Raw genomic sequence first — 17,389 nt, 5'->3', positions numbered from 1 at the left:
AGACATGGGTGTGATAGGGAAGCCCACAGCCCATTCCTTAGGGAGCAGTGCAGTGTGGCATTGCACAGAGGGCACAGCCCCAGGAGAGATGGGGAAGCTGCCAAAGGGGACATACACCATCATTCATCTCAGGAGAGCCCTAGAACCCTGGTCTCTTCAATGATCCTGAGGGTTCCAAACCTTTGTTCACTCATTGCTGACCTCACCATCAGCAACGGGCGGATGTTGAAAAAGGGTCTGTTATCACTGGGTGTGAGCAGAAAAGAAACTGAAGAGAACTCTCTGTGAGTGGATATGATCTCTTTCTAAAACTGATGTTTCAGAAATGAATGAGGACATCTCGGATCCCTCCTCATGTCTCCATGTCTGACTACATCAGGGTCAAACTGCCTGGGTTCCTAATTTAGAGCCTTCAGTCAGAGACCTAGAATAAGGGGAGTAGCATCTCTAGTTTTTATTTCAGTGACTATTAATGAGGCTTAACATCTCTTCCTTCTTACTGGTCTTAGTAATTGGCTCCTCTGTGATTTGTCTCCCCCTTATTATTTTCTTATCAGTTTGTACAGTTCTTTATATGTCAAAGCGATTAACCCTTTATCTGTTGTAGGCATTGCTAATGGTTATTCCCTATTTGCCATTTTTCTGCACACACTTCATGGCATATTTACCATACACTTTTTAGAGGAGGAAATTATGTCCATCTAGTCTTTTTAGAATGTGCAATTGTTACGTTGCTTATAACCCATTCTACCTTTCAGCTATACATTTAGTATCATAAATATGGTCCTAGAGATTCTTTTTATGTTTACATTTTTATCCATCTGGAATTTATTTTGGGGCTTGGTATGAGGTATAGAATCAATTTTATTTCCTTCCAGGTGGATAATTTAATGTGCCATTAAATGTGCCAGCAACATTTATTAAGTAAAGTGTCCTTTCCCTCTGAATTTAAACACCAGCTTGTCAAATACACTGAGATCTAACTGGGTTTTCTACTTTGTTCCACTCACCTATTTATCTAATGCCATTCTATTTTAGTCACATTTTATAACATTTTAATGTCTGATAAGGTAGGGCCCTCCTCAATGCTCTTTTGTAATTTTCCTGGCTAGTCTCAAGTACTTCCCATTCCATATCAGATTTAAACTCACATAATATAATCCAAACTTTAAGTGATGTTTCAATTTTAATTAGAGTTTTATTAATGTGTTCATTAAATGTTGAAAATCTGACATTTATAATAATCATAAATCTATATTCACTAAACAAGAGAACTTCCAAGTAAATGGAGTATGACTTTATTAAATGTCTCAGAACCACTTAATAAAACAGTAATATAGTATATTATATTAATGCATCTTTTTCAATATTAGATCCAGTAGACAGAAAAATAAGTATAGACCTAGAAGTGGGAAATATATCATCAAACTCAGTATAACACATAGTGATATAACTTTGCATCTTACAAATAGAAAATATTCCTTTCTTGGTAGGTTCATGGAACATTTCTAAAAATTTAGAGTTTCATTAGGAACAAAACAAACCAGAATGAATTCAAAAGTGTTAATGCAGAGGCCACAATTTCTAATAATAATGCAATAGAATTAGAAACAAATAGCAAGGAAATGACCAAAAATTATTTTACCACTTGCAAATCAAGAAATGCTCACTTAATCCTTGCGTTAAAGGGAAAATTAAATTTGCAATCCCTCTAGGAAGCAATAGAAAGAAAAACACTTCATACAAAACCTACAGGACACATCTAAAGTCAATAAGGAAAATCTCTAAACTCTGTTTTACAAGGTAGATGGGAAATGAAGAAAGTCATTATCCATCCTAATTATTCAAAGAATAATAAACTAAACCTGGAGAAAACTGGGAAGAAGAAACTTAATACAGATAAAAGCTAAAATTAGTGGAAAGAAGCAAAGAAAACCATAGGAAGGATAAATAAATAAAAGTCCATTGTGAGCATGATTAATGGGAAAAAAAGAGTAAAACTGTATCAGATAGGGAAGGAGAAAGAAGATATAACAGTAAATATAGACAAGATTAAAATAGAAGAGAATACTTAATTAGATGACACATACAAAAATCAGAAATAAATGGTCCACTGGTAAAGTATAATGTTACAAGATTTACTCAATATGAAGTAGAAAATGAGTTAACTAATAAAGAGGAAAAATTTTAAATATAGCCAGAACAAAAAAAGATAATTCCAAAATCATAAAAAGAACTCCTCTCAATTCATTTTATGAAGCCAAAATAAACTTGATATCAACCTTTCTGTAGAACCAAAAACAAGAGCCTAATTTCACTTATTAATATAGATTCAGAAATTCTCAATAAAATATCAGTAAATAGAATCCAGTACTGTAGAGAAAATGGAAGTTCCATGACCAGAATTCTCACCTGACCTTGGTTTGCTTGCCCACTGTGCATGAGCAGTGCTGGTAGGTGCAGGCTTGCACACCTGTGGGCAGTGAGATATTAGTGACTCAATGTAAGGAGCTCCACCCAGTGCTCTGGGGCTGTGTGACTGCAAGTTGGTGGAGAGGCGGGGAGGCAGAGACTAGCCTGCTGTATGCAGACTGCCCTCAGGCAGACAGGATTCTAGAGCTTGACCTGCCACCATGAGAATAAAGCTGGCTATAAACCCTTTTACCCCAAGAACATTCCATTGTCACTTTTCAGTCTCACTGAATCCAGAGTGAACTTGCCTGGGGCTGACACTCTCAGGGGACACAAACACTATCTCAAAAGAATAATATACTTTGACCAAGTAGAATCTACTCTAGGAATGTAGGATTACATTGATGATTTTTAGAGTGTTTTTTAAAGTATTAATTATTTTTCTAAGTATTTTAAAGTACTTATTAAGTATTTAAGTATATAAGTATTAAGTACTTATTTTAAAGTATTAAAGCATTGAAACATTAAAGGAGTAAATCATTTGATCAATCAACAGATGCTAAAAACTCACTGGCCACTCCTAATTTTTTTTTTAATTCTAAGTAAAATAGAAATAGAAGGAATCCCTTAAATATAATAAATACTCTTAACCTAAAGTCAAAAGAAAAAAAAAAGCATTCTTAATGTTGAGAAAGTAAAACCATTTTCATTGAAATCTGGAATAAGTCAGGGAGACATATTCAAATATTATTAGTCAGGGTTGATTGGTGGGATTCTAGAAGATGGAGTAAGACAAGAAAATGGAATACGTGGTATAAATTGGAAGAATGTAGAAAAATCATTATTTTGCTGATAAAACTTTATTCCTAAAGAAGTCACAAGGTATTATTGAAAAATCACTAGAATTAATAAGAACATTTATTAAACGTAACTAAGTATAAAATAAATATACAAAATTTGATAGCTTTTCTCTATACTAGCAGTAGCCAGCTAAAAATGGAAGTACAAAAAAAAACAGTCCCATTCACAATAGCAATAAAAACTATGAAATATTTAGGAATATATTTAGCCAAAGTGATACACTGAAAATGCTGTAAAATTGTATTAAGGAACATAAAACAATATTTGAATAAATGAAAAGACATACCATATTATTGATTGGGAAAGCTTGGTCTCATAAAAATCAATTCTATCCTAATGAAGATATAAATTTCCTATAATGCCAGTTTAAATCACATTCAGCCTTTTCTCAAAGTCTGTATTTGACAAGATTTCCCTGGGCTGCAATTACAAAGGATGAAAACCTTACCTAAAAAGGTTTTATGTAATTCCATCATGTCACAGTTGCCTGTTGAAATAATTTGCTGAGTCCCTTGTCACGTAAAAAGCCTGTACTATCAGGCATTGTTGTTTTGTGTAGCTGTTCTTACTAAAAGTCAGACTGGAGCAGAGAGAGAAAGTGGGAGTTGTCTCATGGCACTGTCAAATCTTAGTAAAAAGATACAAAACCAGTTCTGACCTGCCTTTCTATTTACACCTTCTGTAGCTTATAGGGAAAGGCTGTGCTGAGAAAAAGAAGATTGGTGGTGAAATGGAAAATAAATTATCCATGGTTCCTTTTAGGATTGTTTTCTTCCATCATGCGGGAGCTTGCCAACATCACCCATGATGGGCCCAAGTGGATCTTACTGGATGGTGACATAGATCCAATGTGGATAGAGTCTCTCAACACTGTCATGGACGACAACAAGGTATCAGTGGGGAAGGGGAGTCTGCGTCATCCCTACTCGTTTATGAAACCTGTACCCCTGGCACATTTGGAAATCTTGATTCCACACAGGGCTGGCCCTGAGTACAGAATTATTACCAGTGTCCTTATTTTTTTTATCTATTCCAGCTTTATGGAGATATAATTGACATAGAACATTGTGTAAATTTAAGGTACACAATGTGATGATTTGAAATATGCGTATATTTTGAAATGATTACCACAGTAAGGTTACTTAACACCTCCATCACCTCATCTGATCATCTTTTTGTTGTTGTTTTTGAGAGCTTTTAAGTGCTAAGATCTATTCTCTTAGCAACTTTCAAATATGCAGTACAGTATTAACTATAGCCACCATGCTGTACATTACATCCTAGGATTAATTTATCTTATAACTAGAAGTTTGTAACTTTTGACCTCCTTCATCCATTTCCTCCACCCACCTCATCACCCCCAATCCTGGCAACCACTGTTCTATTCTCTGTTTCTACGATTTTGTTTCTTTTAGATTCCATATATACATGAGATCATATAGTATTTTTCTTTCTCTGTCTGATTTATTTCATGTACCATAATGCTCTCCAGTTCCATCCATGTTGCCACAAATAATGGGACTTCCTTCATTTTATGGCTGAATAATATTTCATTGTGTATATGTACCATATTCTCTGTCCATTCATCTTTCATTGGACACTTAGTTTGTTTCCATGTCCCAGGTATTGTAGATAATGCTCCAGTGAATGCAGGGGCACAGGTATCTCTTCAAGATCCTGGTTTCACTTATTACTGGTGTATTTAATAGACATTTCAGAATGGACTCATCTGAATGAGCAACTTTCACTTACATTGATGGCCCTGTTTTTAGCACTGCTGTCATTTCCTTCAAAATCTTCTGCATGTACATTAATTTAATATTTAGAGCTGAAAGGAATCTTAAATCATCTCATCCAATCTTTGTTTTTTCTTTCCAAATAAGGAAACTAAAGATCAGAAATATTCTGAGCTTGTCAGACATTCTCAATGGTGACACTCTTTATCCATGGAAAAAAATATTTTTATTTTGTTTTATTTTGGTATCATTAATATACAATTACATGAGCACCATTGTGGTTACTAGATTCCCCCCATTATCAAGTCCCCACCACATACCCCTTTATAGTCACTGTCCATCAGCATAGTAAGATGCTATAGAGTCACTACTTGTCTTCTCTGTACTATACTGCCTTCCCCATGCCCCCCTATATTACGTGTGCTAATCGTAATGCCCCTTATTTCCCTTATCCCTCCCTTTATATTTTTATTTTTTATAAGCAGTGAAAACTAACTGAATGCCAATAAACTAGCTATTAAGCTGGTGGCTGCTCCTAAACTTGCTCAGAAAGCACATCCATATTAGAAGTGTTACAATGGTTTCTACATTTATAGGATTATTAGAATAAATGTATGTTCTCCCAGAGGGATGACCTAAAGAGACACGGTAGTAATAAGAAGCCTAAGCTTTTTTCCTTTAATAATCTTATTATTCCAGTATGGCCTAATTCATTCAAATCACTGACATCAATGTAAGTTTTTTAGGTAACTTATTTCCTGACTCGGTATACACACAGGGGTGGGAGTGGTGAGAGGCAAGAGAGAGGATTGTTGTAGAAAATTTAGAAAACACATGTAATCACAAAGAAGAAAGCAATCATCTGTAATTCCTACAGGAGAAATCCAGCAAATCCCCACCAGCTGGCCATGTACTGTAACTCCTCCCCACCTGGTGTCCCCCCCATTGTTTCCAGGTGCTGACCCTGGCCAGCAATGAGAGGATCCCTCTGAGTCCCACGATGCGGCTCCTGTTTGAGATCAGCCACCTGCGCACGGCTACCCCAGCCACCGTCTCCAGAGCAGGTATGGCATGAGAAAGGACAAAACCACAGAACTGCTCGGCTGAAAACAGGCGCTGCCAGCATCACACATGACCTGGCTGGCATGGCAGGAAGTTCCCAGAGGGAGCCAGGCACCCACCAGCCAATCCTCAGCCCCAATCCACATCCATGAGCATTAGCAAGCGCTCTCAGGCTGGGGCCCTGTGACCGTCCTAATTCAGAAATGTTATGGTAGGGAAGGGGAATGGCCTCTGGGCTGGACAACTGTACACAAGTGCCTCAAATTAGGCTGCTTTCAAGCCAGTGCTCACCTCCATGACAATGGAGGTGACAAGCTTTGCGACTCTCATGACATCCTTGTGAAGATAACAACTTTATGCCTTAACTTTCCTCTAACACCCAAGGCCAAATTTATTGGCAGGCTAGAGGGTAAAGAGATCTCCACCATTGTGTCAGATTCCCTTGCAGGGACCTGTGCTGAGGTTGTGAACAGGGCCCAAGAGACTTGCCTCTCCCAGCTTATTCATTTCCAAGGAGCACTGTAATGAATCACAACCTTGGTGGCTTTGCAAACAGCAGTAATTTATTTTCTCTTTCTTCTGCAAGTCAGACATCTGAAATCAAAGTGTCAGGCCAGCTGCCTTCCCTCTGAAGGCTTCAGGGGAGCACACTTCCTCGCACAGTCTGGCCGAGGCACTCCTTGGCTCGTGGCCTGTGACTCCAGGCCCTGCCTCCATCTTCACGTGGCCTTCTCTGTGTGTGCCTTTCCTCCACTGTCTCTTAGAAGGACACTTGTACATGTTCGACCTAGATAATCCAGGATGATCTCATCTCAAGGTCCTGAATTACACCTGCAAATGTCCTTTTTCAACATAAGATCGTGTTCCCAGAGTTGGGACATGGACAAATCCTTGCGGATCCCACCATTTGACCTGCCACACACTTCCACACCATGCCGGGTATGCCTAATGGCATAGCCTTTTCTCTTCTTGAGCCTAGACTTGGCCTTAGGATCCTTGCTTTCCACCAGCTGTTCTCAGTCCAGAGCTGGCCCCAAGAGCAAACCCACTTGCCCCAAAGTCATCAGCCAGATCTCCGTTCTTTTGAAGTCCAGAGTTCTGTATGTTTTCTAAACAGAGAAAACAACTCTGGGGTGAAGACTATACTGACACCTGTGGAAAACTCACTGAACAATATTCTCTGTGCTCCCAGGGATCCTGTACATCAACCCAGCAGACCTGGGGTGGAACCCTGCAGTGAGCAGCTGGATCGACAAGAGGGAAATCCAGACAGAGCGAGCCAACCTAACCATTCTGTTTGACAAGTATCTTCCAACCTGCTTAGACACACTCAGAACCAGGTAGGTCACAAAACACAGGATGTAACGTGTTAAAGCTGCAGAAGAACCGGTTGGCTCACATCTGAGGCCCCCCCGACACTGTGTCCTGCCCCTGAAGTCAGATGTCCCTAAGCATTCCTGTGTGGGTGTGGCAGATGGCACAGGGGAACACACACTAGGATGGCCACGGGATGCCTATTACCAGTCAGGCAAGAAGCGAGGTGGGTGAGGAGGAGGAAGGTGGCAAGTGCCTCCCATGAGTGCATGTGGGTGTATCCGACGGAGGTGGCAGGTTGTAATACACAGCAATCCTGAAGTCCGTTGGTTTGCAGGACACACAGCTGGTCCTCCTACAAATGGCCCAGAGGCCAGGCCAACAGACCTAGAGGTCAGTGGCCCTCGATACCCACTTTCTGTTCCTGGTCATGTATGTTCATGGCCCACGTAATGCAGGATCAGGTAGAATGCATCGTTTGGCCAGTCCTGCCCCTCTGGACACTGTGAGTTCACCTCTCCTCTTACAGGTCTGCAGGAGCAGAGACAATAAGCCCTGGACACATCACATGAATAAGAGATTATTCCTCTTAACCAAAAGGATACTTACAGCCACAATATCACATGTTTCTGCAAAGAGAGATTCCAGCATTAGGCCCCTGCTTTTGTTTTACATTCTCTTTCTTGGTCAATTGATGCATCATTCTATGAATCAGGAACCCAAATTTGTGGTTCCTCCAACTTCAACCATCAGAGGCTGGTGCCTTGAAGGCAACGTGACTCAGAGATGCACAGTTCTTAAAGGGTCAGCAGATTAGGGTCAGGATTGTTTTGGGGAAATTAAGTCCACCACTCAAAATGATCCCTGACTCCTTTATTCATTGGTCTGTTAAGCACAGGATGGAGAGCCACTGGCACACACAGAGGCAGAGGTGAATGAGTGCCCCAGGCCCTCTGACCGCACATGCCTGCCCTCACCCTATCAAAATCCACCCACGTTTAGAGTGAATTTTATGTAACTAAAACCCGAGTTGCAGCTGAGCCATTGACATGTAGTATATTTTTAAATATTTAATCACACACATATTAATTTTGATTTTGAAATTTTTATATGCCAGGGTCAGTAATTACTTTTCCAAATTTCACCATTTTCATAAACCCATGAAAAGCCTTCAGCCCCTCGTGACCTGTGGGCCCCGTGGCCTTGGCGAATGAGATAAAGCAGCCCTGGCAGCAGGCAAAGTCTGGAAGTGGGAATGGTGGCTAGTGTCTCCTGGGGGCAAGGGCAGCAAAGAGGTCAACCAGAAGGGAGATTTTAGGAAACCAGCATATACCTGTTCTTTGTCATTTGCTGAGACAATTGTCCAGTTTGTCTTTTGACTAGGAGGCCATTCCTCACTCTGGGCATTTAGAACAAGAGAGGCCAAACTCTTGTCTATATGGGTATGGGCAAGTGTGTGTTCGTGTGCATGTGCAAACCTTGGAACAAGCTTTGAAGACACTAACTGTACTAAATCTCTCCAGACACAACACCCCCCAGTCTCTGAATTCTGGTTATCAAGGAAAAAGCACAGCTGTCAATTATGGTTATCTCATTTCACTCTAACAGCATTCCTAAGAGGGCATAATATCCCATAGACAAAGAGCTGGGGTTCCACGGTGCTCCCTCGGGGCCACAGCTAGTTAGTGACAAGGTGCACACTTCAAAGTCTTACTGGTATTTTAATCTGTCACGGCATCATAATGCTGGCTTTGTAGGGCCCTGTTACTATGAAGCTGTGTGAGGTCAACATAGCGTGATTTTTATACTGAATGAGTGGGCCTCGTAAGGGATGATTATAAAGCAACTTATTTTGTTTCCCACTGTTCCTTCAAAACCATTTTATGTGGCTGGTTCTCCTCCTACCCCTGGATGACACCTACGTAAACACCCATGACTTTACCCGTCATTGTCCAGTAATAAAAAGGCATCTGATCATTTGTAGTCACACAATCACACAATCACACATGCGTGCACAAACACACACATGAAAATTTAAAGAAAACACATAGTGAAAATTTTAAAAAGCAGACTGCATTTAAATGACACTTCTCCCCTGGCCCATAGCTCAGACCATCTTCCAGATGTCACCCTCAGTGCCAAAGGGAAGTGTCCTTGACTTCCTCTGTCCTGACTCTACCAGTCACCCCCTCAATCAGCTGTAGCTTCTGACCTGTCAGGGCTGAAGGGTGACGGAGAGAAGAGAGTAAGAGGGAGGAAAGGCCTTAATGACTGGCTCTGGCATGGCCTTAGTTACCCTAACTGTGGCAGATCCAAAACTGAAGATTTTGAGTCCTTGGGCCGCTCTCCATCACTGGGGATCTTCCACGTGCCTTCCTTTGAAGAAAGTAAATGCATCTCCATCAGCCTGTCTTGTATAACTCCTCATGCAAACTGCTCCTTTGGCCGGCATCTAAAGCAGCCCCACATGCTCATGGCTCACAGGGGGATTCCAGGAAATACTCGCCCCTCCCTGCTTTGATAAATGGGAGCACAGGCTGCCCCAGCGAGCAACCTCCTCGCTCTGCTGTGAGAAAGGCCAGTCTCTTCAAGGTTCTTCAAGTACAGGTCCTTTGCCGCTTCAGAGTGGTCCTACTGAAGCCCTTTCTCCAACTTTATTCCGGGTGAGCACCTGCCTTCCCCGTGGGTGAGGGGACACTTATCGCCCACCAGGTGTTCTCTGTGTGCCAACTGCTGGCCCCTCCGGCATCTCCCACTTCCATCCTCTCTTCCTGGAGAGTATGAGAGGCCAGGGTTGTAACAGCCTTTACAGGCGCCCCTGGGTTGCCTGGATGTCAGTTTGGAATGGTCAGCCTAGTCGGCCCCTATCATCTTGGTGCCTTATTCAAAACTCCACCTGAGACAGCTTCATTTTAACCTTCTGTTGCAAATATGTGTCAAATGAAGAAAAGCCTCTCAAGTACTCAATTTTCCCCTTACTCATGGAAGCCTTCACTACTGGACTACTTCAGAGTGTCATTGTGAAACAGCAACTAGACTGAGAGCAAGTGTAAGAGCCAAACACTGAGGAGAATGGAATGTGAGGGAGCGCTGAGGCCCAGTGCTGGAGAATGACTGAAGGTCTCAGTCGGCGGTGTCATTCATCCTGTAACAGGGGACCTGCTCCTGTGTGGCCTGTGAGCTCATCGTGCCGTGGGAGGCAGCTGCAAGGGCAGGTTTGCAGGAGAGGTTGAGCGTGTGGGTATGTGGGCACTCTGTGTGCATGGTGGGCTGAAAGTGCCCTTGTGCATACATATGTGTGTGCCTGTGTGTGTGTGTGCATGCGTGTGGATGCACACATGCTCCTGTTCCCTTGGGCACAGGTCACCTTTGTGCATCCCTTGATACCTGCCTTTCATTCAAGACCTCCAAAGCCAAGGTTAAGAGGACAAAACACCAGGCCAGCACAGAGGCACAGGGGCGTAGTCTTGGAAGACAAACTCCATCAAGTAAATCATGATTTACTTGTAATTATGTAAAATAATCATTTGTCCACTCTGCACTCCTCCCACCCCAATATAAGACTCTGGCCCCAAGGGAAACATTTTCACTGTGTTTTAGTTACTCCTCTGAGCAGAAGGAATGGAAGCAGCAACCTCAGAACGGCACCCATATTGACTCGAGGTGCTTTCTGGCAAAAGAGAAAATTCTGAGATATTTACTTACATTTTCACAGCTGCCCAAATTTCCCAAGGATTGAGAGGGGTCATCAGTGTTGAGAGGAGGGAAGAGGGAGGCAAGAGTATCAGAGGAAAGGGTGATAGGAAAAGGAACCTTCCCAGAAACCTTCTGGGCCCTTACTTGTCTGCACAGTGAGATGACCCAAAATAGCTGATGAGGATGCAGGCTGAAGAAGCGTCTGGCCCTCTGTAAGCCCTAAGAGTCTGGCAGGTCATGAGCCCACCAGAACCAAGTGGCTTGCACAGCCATCTGACCATGCCTCTAGGATGGAAAATGCAGTGTTCTAGAGCACATCTGGCTCTCTCTTTGCAGATTTAAGAAGATAATACCTATCCCAGAGCAGAGTACGGTGCAGATGCTCTGCCACCTTCTTGAGTGTCTCCTGACCAAGGAGGACATCCTTGCAGACTGCCCCAAGGAAACCTATGAGCTGTATTTTGTGTTTGCTGCCATCTGGGCATTTGGTGGAGCGATGGTCCAAGATCAGGTAAGAGGCTGGGATGCAGAGAGCACCTACATCCATGTCCACAGCAGCAAAACCTGATCTTCCGGCAAAGATTTGGGAGACGGGACAACTAAATGTCAGGATGAACATGAACCCACCAGATGCTTTAGTTATCCACGCATTGCTCTGCTGAAGACATGCATTCCCATGAAAAGGTGTCCTGGGGGAGGCAGGTGAGATTTTGATGTTTCTTGTTGAGTTAGTGACTGTATCGCTGCTTTCCTGGAGAGCTGCTATGTCTGAGCTTCAACAGCTGGAGGGTACTGTGCAAGGTGATGTGAGTTTTATAGGTGGAAAATGCTGTGCTGTAGAATGAATAGGAGGAATCCCTCTAGCCTTTGAAAAGTCCCCCAGAAGTACGAGTCCAGAGTGAACCAGCATGTCTCCTTACCCTTAAAATGCAGAGCTGTCCACAGAAGTTTAGACCAAAAGTTAGTTGCTGGCTGGGGGTAGGAAACCAAAGCAGTATGTGTCTCATAGCGTTGGCTGCAGGAGCCTCATGCAGTTCGGAGTTAGGGATGTCAGGCTGGAGTATCTTGGCATCCTTATGCCCTAGCTGTTCCTGTATTCCCAGCCTTTTTCTTTACTTAATTTCATCCAAATAAAAAGCACTTTGTCTAGAGATATCACATTCAAGGTTATGCAAACCAGTCTTTGACAACTGACTCTAGCTACCAGGCGATGTCACATACAGGTTTAAGAACATGGACTCTAGATTTGAATTGTAACTCGGCCCCTCATTATGACGCATTGGGCAAAATTACTTAACCTCTCTCTACCTTACTCCCCTATGTGTACAAAGGAGATGAGGGTGGTGATGGTACCCAGTTCCCAGGATGGCTGTGAGGATTAAGTCAAGAGACACTATTTTACTTGTCTGGCATGAATATGTGCAAAACACTTAGTCATGCTGGCACATGCGTGTGTTTGTTATTCATATTCTCCTGCCATAATATCCAGGTTCACAGCAAATATCTGGTACCTCTTGCATGACAGGGGAGCAATCCAAGCTGCCGTGGTCGAAGAGTTAGGATTTACTCCTTTTGGTCTGACTTGATTGTGGGCTTTTTGGAGAGCGAGGAAAAATGTGTCAGCCTCCTGGGACAAAGCCTTGTTCTAAGAATCCAGAGTAGAGGTGAGCTGGGAGAATTCACAATTAATTTAGAATTAACAATTAATTTCTTTTCACAGGCCCTGGCTGTAAACATCCAGCCCCCCTCCCACCACCTGCTAACATGTCCTTTTGTGCTCCAAATTCAGTAGGAAGCTCTCAAGAGCTCCTGGGACCAGGCCTTTCTCCATTTCCCTCCCCAGAGCTGGTGCTGGTGGGAAGGGGGAATCTTCACAGGCAGGAGGAGGCTGGACAGAGAGCTTGACATCTGAGAGTTTCATGCTGTCTGTTCTGTAGCCCCGGGAGCTTCTCCATGGACTGCCTCACTGACAGTTATATTTCCCCTTTGAGGCAAGGAGGCAACAAGTCCAGTAGAATGGATGAGAGTTTGCGAAAGGCAGAGACCCAGATGCATAGGTTAGTGCTTCCCATCAAACCCACTCCCTGACCTTTCAGCTGCTGAAATGCCAGACAGCAAGCACTGCTGGGCATCCCCACTCCCAAGCAGTAGGGTATCAGGATGAAGTACTCGGTCAATTTTCTATCTCTGTATGGAAAACTGTAAATCCACTCAACTCTTTTCTATAAGCTCGGGAGAAAGCATCCCTCCCATTGTCCTGGGCTCTGGAGTGCCTGGAGCTTTAGGCAGCCATGCTGGCACATGCAGAGAAGACAAGGGCAAAAGCTTTTAGCAGCAGGGGTGGTCCAAGACCCCCTGCACAAGCTGCCTTCAAGCCAGACACCAAAAATAGTGCTGTAAATTGAAAAGTAGGAAGTTGGCCAAAAGACTCACAACAGGAACACCAATGGTGCTTACATTTAACAGGCTGTCATTAAAGCAAAGCAGAAATACAAAATGCAGCCCATACCTGGGTAGAAGGTCCAAAAAAGGCCGGGGCAGGGGGAGGTTTTTCCCTAAATGCTTTGCAAGGATCACAGGATATAGTCTCTCAGAGAGCACCATACTGGGAGAGTGAAGCCTGGGTTCAAATCCCAATTCTTCCAGATGCTTCTAGATGTGTAACCTTTGAGCTTTTGTCTTTTGATACATAAAAGAGGAATAATTTTCACCAGGATAACTTGGAGGCATTGTGAGGATCAAATGAGGTGATGTTGCATTCCAAACTCTGCTACGGTCTGTGGAGACAGCCTCAGGGTCCCTGAGGTCAAAGGGCAGGAAGGGAGCCTGAGGATTGTCTGAGTCTAAAGGAGAAGGGGTCTCTGCACTTAAGGTCACTGCTGCAGAGACACCCCCCCTGCCCCCCACAAAGAGCTGAACTGAGAAAGGGCCATCGAATGACTCAGCAGAGGTGACCTTGATTATATTACAGTGACCAGTTATAGTAGAAGGCGTGGTCATGCTCCAGCTTACAGGCGGTGAGACGATGTTGGTACAGCCCAGCTAATGGTTTGGTTGAGAAGCTGACTGAGTAACTCAGGTGAGACTGGAGATGAGGAGAGAAGATCCATCGAATCTTCTTCTTTCTAGAGGTTGCCTTCATCTCAGATTTCCCATCTAAACCTAAAATCTGGCTTTTAAAGGTCCTCAAGAATTTTATCAATGAGTTAAAAATAGGGATTTTTTCTGAGGCTTCCAATTGCAGAGAACAATACTGAGAGACACAGTGTACCCTTAATCAGAATAAGAACAGCAAACAAATCTGTCCTCACAGTAGAGCCTATTTCCATTCTCATTTTAAAGCAAAATAATTCAATCCTATTTACCTAATGGGTAGCAAAATGCCGAGTACCATTCTTCCAGGTCCAGCTTCATTCCCACACAACCAGCTTCCTGGTGTATCCTGCCTTTGCACTTCCTCTCTGGCCTGCCCTCCAGGAACATTTCCTAAAATGCCCAATCTCAGTCTCTTTTCTTTTTTTAGATTTTTCCTAGGTCTGTGTGTTCAAAGAGGGTGTTTGAGGTCCTCCCCTAGAGGGTTGCTAGTAGCACTAGTTTTGTGGCTGGTGGGAGGTGGGGGTGTGCACGTGTATGTGCACATGCATATGGGTGTATATTTGGGCTTGGCCACGTCAGACAGTTTGAGCACACTGAGTGCACAGTGCTATCCTGAGAGGCACAGGATCTGATCTGTATGCACGTGAATTATATGTCTCCACCCATTCCTTTTGTCATGAAGTCCCATTTGTGTTTGTCTTTGCTGCTCCTAGACTTAGAATTTTAGCTCTTGAGGACACCTTAGAAGTCTTTTCTTGGATCCTCATTTTATGGATGGGGAAATGGAGGCACAGAAAGAAGTGGGGCTCCTCCCACCCCACCACCCTGTGCCCCCAGCATCAGTGGTCACCGTTTTATTCTTGCCGCTGACTGCCATCCTGGGCATTGCTCAGTCTCAGGGGTCTAGGAAGACAGAGCTCTATCTCGTTGGGAGATCCTGACCACACTTGCCCACCTTGTGGATGCAGGCTCCCACTGTCCTCCATGTTACCACCGGTTTCCTCCCGTGCACCCCACGAAGCACTGGGGTGACTCAGCTGCGAGGTCCAGCAGCTGGGCATGTTCATGGCTGAGGGCTGCCAGCTGGGCTTTGTCAGGCTGGTCCTGGGGGGAGCAGTGTCCTTCCTGGAGGAGTAGGTCCACTGGGCAGGCCTGCACAAACCGGGCCACTTTGTGTCCCCTCCCTGACCTCTGCCTGATGCCAGGGCGGCTCATCCAGCTTACCAGCTCTGGGAAACCATGCACCCTAACCTGCTTTGTTTTGGCAGCTTGTGGACTACCGGGCAGAATTCAGCAAATGGTGGCTGACAGAGTTCAAGACAGTCAAGTTTCCTTCCCAGGGAACCATCTTTGACTACTACATAGACTCAGAAACCAAGAAATTTGAGCCTTGGTCCAAGCTCATCCCCCAGTTTGAATTTGATCCTGAGATGCCTTTGCAGGTGAGTGTGACCAAGTGAACAGACACGTGTGGTCATCCCAGGACCTGCAGAGGCTGCTGCCCCTTATGGGAATCCAAGTGTTCTGGCCTTGCTAGGAACTAGTCATTCCCAGCTACACAGCTTTTCTAGGGAAATTATAGGCACAATGCAATATAAGATTCCCCCAAAGGGCTCTTGATTCCCAGAGCCCCCCAGCATCCTGTGGGCAGAAGGTTAAAAAAAAAAAAAACTAAAATATATGAGAGAAGCCACAGGGAGGCAGACAGAGCTGGAAGAGGACGGGAGGGGATACTTGCTACACTGAGGGGGAGTTATAGGATGGCCTTACCATAGCTATGAGGGGAGACACTCCTGCCCACAGTAGTGAGCCTGCTCCACCCTGCCGGCAGCATCCCTCTCCTGAAATGGTCCAGAACGTTTTGCAGTGAATCTCTCTCTCCCACAAGCCCCTGGCACGCTCATCGTGTTCCCGTTCCAGGCTTGTTTGGTGCACACGAGCGAGACCATCCGAGTGTGCTACTTCCTGGAGCGGCTTATGGAGCGGCGGCGGCCAGTCATGCTGCTGGGGACCGCGGGCACCGGCAAGTCAGTGCTGGTGGGAGCCAAGCTGGCCTGCCTCGATGGCGAGCAGTACCAGGTGAAAAACGTGCCCTTCAACTACTACACCACATCAGCAATGCTGCAAGGTGAGGGGCATGCTGGGGAGCCAGTGACCCCGTCCTTGACTCTGCGCTGGTGCAGAGTGCCAGGCACTTGCTGGGTGGGCTTGGCTCCTGAGACCGCACCGCTCCTCCCTCTCTGCTGCCTTTGGGCCGCCCCCCTCCTCTCTCCCACAGCACCCCTTAGCCCCATGCCCTTTCCTGTCCTTTCCCTACATTCCTCCTTTGCCTGTGCAAGCTCCTCCAGGCCCCAAGTTCAACACACAACAAGCAGTTCAGCACCTGGAGGACAAGGAAAGCAGGAAGCCATTGAGAGATTTCGGCAGGCTGGTAGGCTTCTGTCAGTGGAGGCATCTCTAGAGATCATTGTGTTCACCCCTCCTATCTTATAGATAGGAAACTGAGGCTCAGGTAATAGTAAGAGATTGCCCAAGGTCACCATCAGGCAGCAAGGCTGGCAGGTGCATCCAGTCTTTGACCACATGGAGCACGCTTCTCACTGGCTTTCCACGCCTGGCTGCAGCCTCAGGGTCAGGGGCTCATTGCAGGGATTTCCCCTGCCAGAGTCACTTCCTCCCTGACCCAAACTCCCAGGAGGGTCCCTCACCCCACCCTGCCCAGCTTTCCCAATGAGATCCCAGTGCACAGCCACACCTCCAGGGCAAAATCCCCCAGAGGTGGGGAATCAGCACACACCTTCTTGGGATGGGCAAGTCAGAAGCCACAGCTGATAGGAGACGTGAACCTTCCATTTCCTCCCTCGCTACATCACCTGGGCCTTAGGTCGGCCGACTCACAAAGTGAGCTTGCTGAGCCTGGACCACTTCACTCCCCCAGTCCTTCCTTGGCACCTGTTCACATGAACCCAAGCCAACCAGTATGGGGTCGCCAGTGCTCGGGTCCCCCCAGGGTCCCACAGGAGTGAGAGAGCAGGTCAGTTCCACCTCCTTTCTGCACTGCCTGCCAGCTCTCCGGGCATCGGGGTCTGGGGCTGGGAGGCCCAGCACTGACTCTGCTTTCTGCATCCCAGAGCAGTTAGCAGACTCCCGCCTCTCTGTCACACTGGCCTCCAGGCTTCAACCTGCTGGGCTGGGAAATGTTTCACAGGTCA

At 45.0% G+C, this 17,389-nt stretch overlaps 1 protein-coding gene across 17 annotated transcripts in view; it reads left to right on the top strand.

Moving 5' to 3' along the window:
* The window catches only part of DNAH9 (dynein axonemal heavy chain 9), a 352,680-nt gene that overhangs the window by 153,460 nt on the left and 181,831 nt on the right, over positions 1-17,389 (top strand). For all 17 annotated transcript variants that reach the window (XR_008997155.1, XM_057500838.1, XM_057500837.1 and 14 more), the window contains 6 exons: positions 4,036-4,163; positions 5,965-6,073; positions 7,264-7,411; positions 11,418-11,592; positions 15,446-15,619; positions 16,098-16,305. Coding sequence is in view for 16 of the 17 variants with exons in the window: in XM_057500838.1 (XP_057356821.1) it covers positions 4,036-4,163; positions 5,965-6,073; positions 7,264-7,411; positions 11,418-11,592; positions 15,446-15,619; positions 16,098-16,305 (942 nt within the window). In the remaining variant the exon portion in view is untranslated. The remainder of the gene's footprint in view (positions 1-4,035; positions 4,164-5,964; positions 6,074-7,263; positions 7,412-11,417; positions 11,593-15,445; positions 15,620-16,097; positions 16,306-17,389) is intronic.

Source organism: Manis pentadactyla, chromosome 4 (assembly GCF_030020395.1).
Source record: "Manis pentadactyla isolate mManPen7 chromosome 4, mManPen7.hap1, whole genome shotgun sequence".
Classification (NCBI taxonomy): domain Eukaryota; kingdom Metazoa; phylum Chordata; class Mammalia; order Pholidota; family Manidae; genus Manis; species Manis pentadactyla.
Note: the sequence above shows the minus strand (reverse complement) of the source record. Positions and strands in the feature narration are given on the sequence as shown.